At 52.4% G+C, this 11,894-nt stretch overlaps 1 protein-coding gene across 1 annotated transcript; it reads right to left on the minus strand.

Annotated features, from left to right (window-relative positions):
• Positions 1-772: 772 nt before the first annotated feature.
• On the minus strand, positions 773-3,956 carry EIF4E1B (eukaryotic translation initiation factor 4E family member 1B; the record flags this gene model as incomplete). The annotated part of the gene is made up of 7 exons (XM_080804363.1): positions 773-887; positions 1,253-1,392; positions 1,542-1,655; positions 2,425-2,488; positions 3,229-3,324; positions 3,652-3,848; positions 3,939-3,956. 7 exons carry the CDS (start codon positions 3,954-3,956, stop codon positions 773-775), a joined length of 744 nt encoding a protein of 247 aa, XP_080660489.1.
• Between the last annotated feature and the right edge of the window lie 7,938 nt (positions 3,957-11,894).

Raw genomic sequence — 11,894 nt, forward strand, 5'->3', positions numbered from 1 at the left:
TCTGTCTACCCACCTCTGCTTCAGCCTGACCCCGAGGCGGACGAGGCCCAGACACCCCTGACACAGCTGAGGACAGGGCAAGAAGACACACTTGTCTCTCTGTGAGATAGTGGGGTTCTGCCTCCAACCCTTGTGACCTCCCATATAGCGCTGCTCCAGGGACCCACCCACATCTGGTCAGGGGAAGGTACAACATACAGTACAAATCTCATGAGAAGGCAAACGCATAAAGTCTTGAAGTAGAGTGATTACAAAGACAAGAGCCCAGCCCCCAGCCCCTGTTCTTGAGCCCCAGCTCTCAGTGTCTGGGGCCTTGGGCCCTCCCCCCCAAAACAGAAGAGTCACCCTCAGGCCACCCAGCCCTTTTCCCAGGAGTACCCAAAGTAAGTGCTGGACTGTAGGATTCTCTTGTCATCTTTCCACCTTCAGTTGAGCCCTGCTTCCCCCAGTGGCTCACCCCAACCCACCCTCTGATGAAACAAAAACACTCAGGGCTTTCCTCCACCTTTCCTGCGTCCTCAGGCTGGCTCCCTGACCACAGAGCCGTCCCCTAGGCCTGAGCCCCAACTCAGGCCTAGGGACATGCTCCTATTCACTCCAGGACATGGGAGTTCAAAGAATGTTCATAATCACTCCAGGACATGGGAAAACCCAGTTGTCTACTCCCCAGTCCTGCCCAGCATCAGCACTGTAGCCCAACACCACTTACAGAGAGAGAGAGAGAGAAGGGAGGATCGGGGGCAGTTGAATGGAGAGGGGTGCCAAGGTCTCATCACACCACAAACTTATTCTTAGTTAGGGAGTTGCTCTTGGTGGCTGTGTCTGCGTGGGCCTGGTACCCAATGACGATCTTCGCGGAGAGGCCCAGGCGCTCTTTGTAGACCTGCCTGGATGATGAGTAGAAGAGGAAATGAGACAGTCAACAAGCGGGTCCTGGAGATAACCTGGGACTCCGGGTCCTTTGCCCAGAGCTCCCATCCTGGTTCCAGTCACCATCCTGGTTCCAGTCACCATCACTCTCTCTGCATCTTACCTACATGGAAACCCCAGATAGGACTCTTTAATGCAAAAGAAGAGTCCTGTTAGAAATAGCTTGAAATATGGATTCCAAACCCCCATAACAGATGGGTAAGGAAGGAGGAGGAGATGACACAGAAAGTTCCAGAGCTCTCCCTCACAGGCCAAGCCACCACCCATCACACACACTCACCTCCTCCCCTGGAACAGACCCTGCGCCAGAGCTACCCCTCACCCAATGTGCAGCACGCCTGCCTGGTTCTCTGCCTCCCTCGTCCACACGGCGATCTTGTCCCCCTTGGTTCGGATGTTGATGACAGCCCCACACACCTCCCGGCTGTGCTCCTCGAAGCTCTCCCCAATCAGGCACAGCAGCTGGGGCCCAAAAGGGAGGATGGTGAGACCTCTACCTGAGTCACAGGGAATGCTCCCACTATCCTGGAGACCACTGACACCACATCAGCCCAGCTTCTTCTAGTGGGGAGCCCTCCCCAACCCTCCCTCCTCTCCCCATGGCCACTCACAGTCTCCAACCACAGGCGGTCCAGCTCGCTGTGGCGCTGCTGCTTGGCAAGACTGACCAGCCAGCGGCCACCCCTCTTATTCCTGCTGTCTTCCCACATGGGCTCAATGCCATCCTAAGAGGTGGGATAACCAATCAATAGCCTCCCTTTGTTCAAAGGGAAAGGTGGGCCCAACCACCTTTCCAGGCCCTGCTCCGACCCCTAAATCAGCCTCCATAGGCCAGGGTCCCTCTTGCCTCCAACCCCTGTGAACAAGCAGGTTTACCACCAGCCACTCAGCCCCCCAGACCCTCCCATGGGCTCCCCAGGCTGCTGATCCTCGACACTTGTCACCTTTTGCAACCTTGTAGATATACATGTATGTTTGTCTCCTTTACTGAACTGAGTTCCTTGAGACCAGGCTTCAAATGCCGGGGTGGGGGGTATTAAGGAAGCCTCAGGGGAGGTATTTAAATCATCTGGGGAGGTATTTAAACACGGAGGGGAGGGTCCCACTGCGCACACCTGCTGGGTCAAGACCTCCAGAGATGAACACTGATGAGGGCCTGGACATTGATACGGAGCGTTCCCAGGCAATTCTAAGGCATGGCCCTAGTTAAGGAGCCGGGCCAGAAACCTGGGCTTCTTCCGAATTCCCCCTTCTCCCCCCTCCCCTTCCAGACTCTTCAAGGTCCTACAAGGCACAGCTCCAGCCTGACATGCTGTTCAAGCTTCTGTTTAGCATTTCCTTGGACTGGAAGTCACATCTCGGCTGAGGAAGGCTGTCTGTGGCCACCCCCATCCCCAAAACCTCCACGAGGGAGGAAGGCAGCAGAAGCTGAGAAGGATCAGCCCTCTTGGGGCCTGAAGGGCCCCAAGTGGGGAAGGGGGAGGCAGAGCTTACCTTGAACAGGGCGTAGTCACAACCGGAAGAGAGCTTACTGGCCAGCTGGATGTGACTGTACATTCTGGAGAGAACCCCCCATCCCACCCCCAGGCTGAAAGTCCAGACTTTTTACGGCCTGGTTCCAACTTGCCTTGTCCCCCCCAACTTCTCACTAGACTCCACTACTTTCCACCCACTCTTCAGGCCTCCAAGACTTTGCTCACACCCTCCCACCCCCTGCCTGGAATCCCTTCTCTACTTACCCAAACCCTCAAATGCCACCTTCTCCCTGGAACCTTCCCTAATCATCCAACCACCTGGGGAGGCTTTTAGGGCCCCCCAGGGCTTGGTGGGAGAGGGGGTTCAGGCACCCCTCCCAGCTGAGCCCCAGACTCTCACCCGCCCTTCGGGTTTGTGTCACACCTTCCAGATTCCTTCCCTTGATCACCCACGGTCAGACCAGATGGTCAGAAGCAACCAGGCAGCCTAATCCTTCCTTCGTGGCTGAGACGAGCTCAGAGAGGGAAAAGAACCTCCCCAGAGCCACAAAGCCTTGGAGCTGCAGAGTCTGGGGCAACTCCTGGCTTCTCCCATCTTGTAGCCTCTCTCCCGAAGCCCCGAGAAGGTTTCGGGGGGGTCATGTCCCAGCCCCCAGGGTCTCCAACCCCAAGCAGAACCCACCAAGCCCCAGCCCTCAGCAAATGCTGAGAGGTCCCATGGAGAGCTGGGAGGAAGGAGCTCCGTGGAGGGGTGGGGCCTGGGAAGGATCGCCAGCTCACAGTCCCCTGGCTCTGGCCTCCCCTGCCAGGAGCAGACACTCACGCCCAGAAGTCCTCCACAGTGTCAAACTTGGTGACCAGATGCAGGTTGTCCTGCCAGGCACGGCTGCGGTCATTCTTGAAGAACCACAGCGCCCACCTGGGGGGAGGGGAGGCCAGGAGGAAGCAGAGAGCCCGCCTTCCTGGGCCCATCACCAGCAGCACCTACGCTGGCGGGGAAGTCATGCCCCTTCAGGGACAAATGATGAGATGGGATTTGGGCACACCACCCCCACCCCCGCCATGGTGACTGGGGTTAGTTATCCTGAAAGGCTGGGCAGGATGGGGGAATTTAACACAGAATCTCAGTTGGGTTAAGGCCAGACGGGCCAATAGGGCCCAAGCCTTATGCCCGCTCTGACCTTTCTTGGATGAGAAACGGGCCGAGAGAGGAAGGTCTAGTTCAAGGCCACAAAACCTGCCTTACCTGTTCAGCAGCGGGTGTAACTCCAACTTGACCCCCTGGGGGGCCCCATCCTGGGCCTTCCTCCTCTGGGACAGCAGGGCCCCGGGGGGATTCAGAGCCCCCTCTGCCATCAAGACCGGCCCTGCTGCCCCCTCTTTCTCTTCCTTTTTCTCTTCCTTCTCCCCCGACTTTCGGATTCCACCCTCAGCCTCTCTGGCCTGACCGAAGAAAGGAATCAGGGTGAGCAGCAAGCCCCGTCCCCCCCAGCCTTGTCTCTTGCTGCAGGAGGGACAGGGAGCTGGACTTACAGGACTGGTGGCGGCCATAAGGCAACCTGAGCTTCATCCCAGTTGGCCCCCAGCTGCCGGCTTTTAACCCACCAGCGCTGCCCCACCCCTCCCCCAGAGCACGGGATGGGGAGGAGCCGTAGTAGTGTGGCTGGCGCTCACAGGGGAAAGGGCTTGCACTATGCGTTTCGTCAGCAAGCATTTAGTGAGCACCTTTGCATGCAGGCAGGTGGGAGGGGGACAGATGTGACCAGACAAACCCAGCCACCACACACATGGCCATGGGCTGGCTGGGTCACAGAAGGTAAGGGTCAATATTAGGGATCTGCCCTTTGTGCAATCACATCCCCTGGAAGATGGGCCTAGAATGGGCACAGTAGGGAGGGGGAGGGACAGAAGAAGGAAAAGCTCTGGCTCTGGCTACTCTTCCCTTTCCTTCTCAACAACACTCTTTTCTGCAGGAGCTGAGGGCTCCCCAAATTTCTCACCCTCCTCTTGGCTACTTCTAGGGTCTGAGATCTATAAAGAGACTAGTCTCCTCCCCCTACACCCAGAGAAGCCCTTGACCACCTGGAGCCTGACAGTCAATCTATCTCCAACCCACATGCCCTAAGCTCCAGGTACAGGCCGGGCATGGGGCTGGGTGCCGGGAGGCACTGAGGGGTCAAAACTGAGTAACTCCTGTGCTCTGCTCTATCAGGGGAGCCAGAGAGCAGGGACTCTCACAAACACCTGTGTAGTCACAGATTCAGACCTCGGAAGGAAGGGAGTTCGCAGATGGAGAAAGATAAGTCCATGACCTGAATTGGGGGCTTTCGAGTGGCAGTTCTGCAGTGCACGGATCAGAACCACCTGCAGGCCTTGTTAAACAGGCCGCTGGGCCCTGCCCTCAGAATCTGATAGAACTGGCATTTCTAACAAGCTCCCTGAGGATGCTGGTCAAGAAGCCCATTTTGAGAACCACTAGCTTGGAGGCAGTTCGTGGATGATGTGATGTTTGCGCTGATACCTAAGGCATAAACAAGAGTTAACTAGGTGGGTGGAAAAGGGCATCTCAGGGACTGGGAGCAGCATGTGCAAAGGCCCAGGGGCAAAGGGAACATGGGGCACTGGAGGAAAAAAAGAAACACCGTGTGGCTGATGCTCAAAGAAGAAAGGCTAGTAGGTCTTGATCTTAGGAAAATGGAGAGCCACTGAGGACTTCAAGTGGATACAGATGGGCTGGGGAGGTAATCAGATAGGCTTTCCAGCAAGTTCTTTGGGCTTCTCTGCAGGAAACAGACTCTGTGGTAGTGAGAGTGCAGGGGAGGAGATCTATTCAGTTGCTAATATAGTTGATCTGGTGACAGGGAAGGTGGAGAGAACATGACTGGATGTCAGAAGTGTTTGGAAGGAAGACTCTCTAGCCTCTGGTGATGGATCGGCTCTGGAGAGGTGGGCCACAGTGTCCCAACTACCTGTTGCCATATCACAAGCCACCCCAAACTTAATGGCTTAAAACAGCAACAGTCCTCTGTTTTGCTCACCAATCTACAGTTCAGGTTGTGCTCACTAGGGACAGCTCACCTCTACTCCAAAGTGCTGTCAGTCAGAGAGGCTTACGGACTGGGGCTAGAGTCATCCGGTCCCTCCCTGGGACAGTTGATGCCAGCAGTCAGGTGGACCCTCAGCTGGGAGTGTTGGCTGGGACAGCTCTATGTACCTCTCCATGTGGCTGCTTGGCCTCCTCACGGCATGGTGGCTAGGTTCCCAGAAGCAGCATCCCAAGAGACAGGAAGCAAGAGCTGCCAGCTTCTTAAGGCCTGGGCCCAAAACCTGGCACGGGCATTGTGTCCGCTGTATTCTATTAGTGTCCCAGGGCCCACATTCAAAGACGGGGACATAATCCCATCTCCTGATTGGAAGAGTGTCCAAGAATTTTGGATAGAGGAAGCACTGGAGGAGGGCCAGGGTTGGGGAGAGATCATGAATCTATATTCGATGGAGAAAAAAGGAAAAAGGCCTTCCCTGAGTGTCAGGCATGGTCTTAGCTGCCTTAGAGTTCTGGCCCAGAGCCTGGCATGGAATGCCCCTGCCAGCCGCAGTGCCCCTTCCCACCTTCTTCCACATCTTCCTGTATGGGACAGCATGTGGACTCTGGAGTTAGATCACTAAGGAAAGACCCTAGGAGTAAACGTCTGACCTATGGGGTCCTGGTCCCTACTCAAAGCCCTCCCAAGTCTATCTATGGAGGACTTCTGCACAGTGGGCTCCTACACCCCTGTCCTACCATACTATTCCGAAAATATCTTGAATCTGCCCATTCCTCTTACTCCCCACTGCCCCCACTCTAGGCAAGCCTGCCATCTCTGGCCTGGGCCACTGCCCAAGTCTCTCCTAACGCTCTCCTTACTTCCACTTCCTCCTCCTTACAGAACATTCTCCACTTGCCTCAGAGGGCTCATTTAAAATATTGATCTGATCACTTAAGTCCTCTGTTTAAAACCCTCCAGGACACCCAGATTGTGACCCAAAGTCCAGGTTGTGGGCCTACAGGTTTCTGCATGATCCAGCCTCACAGTGCCCCAAGCACACCGAGCCTCCAACAGGCCAGACTGGCTCTCGCCTCAGGGACTTTGCACTTGCCATTTGCTCTCCAAATCTTTGCGGGACTGACTTCTTGTCCTTCTGGGCTGGGCTCAAATGTTGCCTTCTCAAAGAGGGCCTCCCAGTGTAGCCCCTCCTAACACACCATGTATTTTCCTTACTTATTTTACTCATCTGCCTTCCTCTACTAGAACAGAAGAACCATTCACAGCTGTGCTCTCTAGTACCTGTAGCTCTTAGCAAGGCCTCGGAGGGCTAAGTGAGGAGGGAGAATTGACCTTTAGATTTAGCAGGTGGACATCAGTGATTTGGACACAAGCAGCACCATCTAAAACATCTCATCTGGTCACTAGTTCATTGGCTGTCTATTGCTTCCTACTAGAATTTCAGTTTCAGAAGAGCAAGGACTTCATGGTTTTGTTTTCTGCTGTATCTCTGGTACTAGAACAGGGCCTGGCACCTGGTAGGCACTCGGGAGAAACTGACTGGAAAGAAAAGATGCCAATGGCGGGTTATATGACTTCCCCTCTTTGGGTGTTGGCTCCCTCATCTGTAAGCGGGGGAGGGGACTGAAAATGCCTGTTTTCCAGGATTGATTTTAGGGATTAATGATATAATGGAGGCCATGCCTGGGATGTAGTAGGCGTGCGATGAGCATCATTCACTCCTCTCTCCGTTTTCAGCTCCCACCCTGCCTGCCAGCCTTCCTCCCCAACCTGAGGCCTCTGGACAGCAGGATGTTGATAAATGTTTAATCACACTTGTCAGGCACCACACACAGAGTTACAAAGACCCAGCTGGATTTTCAAAAAACCCAGGCAGGGCTGGGATCACCAGGATCTCCGTGATCCTCTTAAGAGAATGCCTGCCGCTCCAGCCGCCCCAGCTGCTCCAGGCCTCCAGCTGCTCCGCTGGGGATTTTCTCCCAACCCCTCCCCACAGTCTCCACCCCTCCCTCCCCCAAGCTTCCGCAACCATTCTCAGTACATTCTTAGGAAGAGGAAAGGGAAGAGAAGAATGGAGAGCCCCATTTTCCTGGGGGAGAGAAAATGGAACTGAGGAGAGGTCCTGGAGAACTCACAGGATCAGGGCCTGGTCAGAAGGAGGCCCAGAGGGGCCTGGGCTCTGTCATCCTGTACCCTAAAGGGGAGAGGGGGAGGAGGTGGGCCGCAGTGTGACACAGGGTGAAGAATCCCTAGTGCTGGGAAGCGGCGGCCCAGTGGCCACGCCGCCTTCTTTCTGGAGACAGTACATAGAGAGTCAAAGAAAGATGTAGCAGATGTTAACACCTGGTGAATCTAGCTGGAGAATATTCTGGTATTCGTTACATTAATATTGCAACTCTTCTGGAGATTTTATTCACTGTAGTATGCTACTCGCAAATTTTCTCTAGGTTTGAAGTTTTTCAAAATAAAAAAGCTGGGTGCAAAAAGAAATAGCGACAGCGATGCTAGTGGCCTTCTCCATAACCATGCTCCCCGTCTCATACTTTGATTCTGGGAAATCATAGGCCCAGTTAGATTGCCACACATTTCCAGCCTCCCTAAAGCAAGGCATCGCCTGGAGGCATGCAGAAGTTGTTAGCTTCTGAAAACTCCTTGGGAAAGAGACAGACAACTGGCAGCTGCCCTTTTACCCTACTTCCTCTCCTCCTGCCTTCTGCATAGATATGATGGCTGGAGCTGCGGCAGCCATCTTGGACCATGAGATGACCTTGAAGGTAGAATTCATGTACTAAGAATGGTGGCACACGGGATGCCTGGTTGGCTCAGTTGGTTGGGCAGCTGCCTTCGGCTCAGGTCATGGTCCCAGCGTCCTGGGATCGAGTCCCACATCAGGCTCCTTGCTCGGCACGGAGCCTGCTTCTCCCTCTGCCTCCGTCTGCCAGTGCGCTCTCTCTCTCTCTGACAAATAAATAAGTAAAATCTTAAAAAAAAAAAAAAAAAGAATGGTGGCACAGGAAGGTAGGAGTCTAGATTCTTGAGGAATGTGCAGTCATCAAACCAACTGTGGCCTGCCTACCACTGGGCTTCTTTAAGTGAAGGAATAAAAAGCTGCTTTGCCTAAGCTTCTGTATTAGCAGCCAGATGAACTGCCTGCCAGATTCACAATGTAACCCTGTCTTCTGCTCCCTTTGCACCCTGGACTTTTTCACCTGTTGAATCTTCTGCCAAGAATGTTCACCATCACTTGTGAGGTCCTTCTCATCTTTCAAAACCCAACCTGAATATCTCTTTCTCCTGGGGGCTTTCTGGAGATGCCCCTTCCCTCGTGGGCTCCCTTAACCCCTGTGTTACTGTTAATGTCCCTGACGGCCCACTTGCTGTGAATCTGAGGGCTCATCGCTCCTCGTTGCTTTGGCCCCTCTGTAGCATTTAACCAGCTGTCCTCTCATCCCCTTGGTTTCTCGGCTACCAATCTTTCCAGCTTCTCTTCTTTCCTGTGCTGCTCCTTCTCAGTCTCTTAGCCAGTTCCTCTGCCCCTGGCCACACATGAAGTTTGCAGTGCCTCAGGATTCTGTTCTGGACCCTCTCCTTGTCAGTCTCCATGTTCTCCTGGGCAACTGCATCCCCCAATGGCTCTAGCCACCACCTGCATGCTAATGACTCCAAATCCAGTGGGATACTGGGCTGCCTTAGACAATTATTACAGTTTCAGGAGTTTGTGAGCCAGGTGTTAAGGTCATTATCAAAAATTAAATTATAAAAGCTTATGGTTATATAAATTATGTTTAAAACAGATGATACATACTCAAAACATAGGTTCCTAGTTATTTTATTATTATCAATGCTTTTAAGATTGTTCTTATTAAATTTATCTGTATGGTGAAAGTACTGTAAAAGGCCATACTGTGGCCCATCTTTTCCCAGTTCTTGCTCTGTGACATCACATTGACAGTGAAATCAATCACAAAGAGAGAATTCACACCACGGATGTGGGCAACTTCTACAAATCAAGGTATCTCTCTGCTTAAGAAAGCCACACGTTAAAGAATTCCAAGTACACAGTGGCCCAAATAGATACCTGCAGCCAGCCCCGAGTGATGCCCTGAGCTCCAGCTCAGATGTCCATCTGTTGGATACCTCTTTCAGTTTGTCTATCAGGCACTGCACAATCAGCTCTATTAGGCCTCAAACAAGCTCTCCATCACCCCTCCCCCCACCCAATCCTGGAAGCTGCCTCATCTCCTCTATGTTTGTTTCTTCTTTCTTTCTTTCTTTTTTTCTTTCCTTCTTTCTTTCAGATTTTATTTATTTATTTGACAGAGGAGAGCACAAGCATGGGGAACAGCAGGCAGAGGGAGAGGGAGTAGCAGACTTCCTGCTGAGCAGGGAGCCCGATGCAGGGCTGAGATCCCAGGACCCTGGGATCATGACCTGAGCTGAAGGCAGACACTTAACACTGAGCCACCCAGGTCTTGAGCCACCTCAATGTCTAATTCATTTTGCAACAGCATCTCTCACCTGCTGTCCAAGCCAGAAACCTGGGAATCTTCCCTCAACTCATCCCTCTGCCTCTTCCCCAACACATAATAGGTTACCTCCTAAACAACACCCAACTGCCCCTCCAAACCTGTTCCAGTCTCCCTGAGGCTTTCCTGGTTTGGGCTCCACCATCAGTCCTGATGGATTCTGCCCCAGCTTTCTCATGATCTTGCTGTGTCCCAGACCCTCCAACCGTTCACCTACATGTGGTCCCACAAAATGCAAATCTCATTTCAGTCTCCCTGGTGCTTAAAATCCTTCAGTGACCTCCCAGTTCCTATGACAGAAATACAACACCCTTCGTGTGGTCTTTCTCTCTTCCCTCCTCCCTCCTCTTTGCTTCTTCATCATCTATTTTGACATTCTGGGGTTCTTAGTCAAGAGTCACAAAAATCGTTTCTGGCTAATTTAAACAGGTAAGGATTTTATTATCCAATACTGGGCAGCTCAGAAACTCTCCAGGAAGGCCAGAGAGTCCCCCTTGAAGACAGCACATCCTGTCCAAATCACACTGCCAAGCAGACTCTAGAAGGCTCCCCCGATGCTACAGCTGGGCATGGACAACGTGGTTGCGCTCTTGGTGCTGGATACACCCAGAAGCAGTGTCACTGCTGTCCATGGTCCCTGGTAGGACCTGCCACCACCAGCACCACCAGTCCTAGCCAGAGCTGAGAGCCCTCCTTCCCTGCTAATTCAGGTTCAAGGGGCTGAGGTGTCTGGGACTGAGGTCACATGTCTGGGCTTCAAGGAAGGCTAGGAAAGCACTGTCAGCTCCCAGAGGAGGAGGTGGGCCCTGCCTCAGAACGTGGGGGGTCCCCCAAACATAAGAAGGGGACAGTTCTAATGCTGAGAGGCCAAAAATAATGACAGACATCACCCATGCTAGCTTTTAGCCTGCTTCCCCCCCCCCCCGCCTGCCTCTCTGCCCACTTGTGATCTCTGTCTGTCAAATAAATAAATAAAATCTTTAAAAATAAATAAATAAAAATAAAAATAAAATACTATTCAAAGTAAAATAACCAAACAGCATAAGAAGGAAGGTGATAAAATGTAAAAAAACTTCCCTCCCTGAGTGCTCTCAGCCCCATTTGCCAGGGGCAACTGCTAGAACCTTATTTTGGAAGTCCTTGCTGGCATGATCTTTGTATATCTAGATGTAAGAATGTATATATGTGTGTATAAGGGGTCTTATGTAACTATGTGTGTCTATGTATCAAAACTGACTAGTTCCCCACATTACAGTTTAGTACCTCCCTCTCTCACTTCACACCATTTCTCCATACACTCCCATGTCAGTACACATGGGTTCTGCTCATCTTTTCACTGGACAGATGTCCCACAATTAACTAGCCAGTCCCCTACAGGTGGACATTTGCATTATTTTCAGTGCTGTAGTGAACATCCTTGTACAAACGGCTTTGTGCGCTTGTGTGAGCAGATCCAAGGAATGAATTCCTGGAAGGGGAACTGTTGGCTCAAAAGGAGTATGCATTTATGTTTTTGGTAAACATTGGCAGACTGCCTTCCAAAAACCATGCACCAATTTGCAGCTCTATCAGTGGCCTATGAACACTTTCCCTCCCAGGCCCTTGCACCATCTGGCTGCCTCCTCACCTCATCCCCTGTCATTTACCAACCCTGCATTTCCAGCCACAGTGCCTTTGCCCATGCTATACCCATAGCCTAAAATGCTGTTCCAGCCTGTCTTCCAGGTAAAAACTTATCTCTCCCATGAAACTTAGCACAGAGGTCACCTCCTCTGTTCAGACTTTCCTGATTCCCCTGATCTGCTGCAGTCCTCTTCCTCTGGGATCCCATAACTTCTTGGGCATAATTCTGTCGTTGCTCCAACTGAGGACCTATGTGTGCCTGGCATTCTATGGCCATTTGACAATCCCCACCGTAA

This window comes from Martes martes (genome assembly GCF_963455335.1).
Source record: "Martes martes genome assembly, chromosome: 5".
Taxonomy (NCBI): domain Eukaryota; kingdom Metazoa; phylum Chordata; class Mammalia; order Carnivora; family Mustelidae; genus Martes; species Martes martes.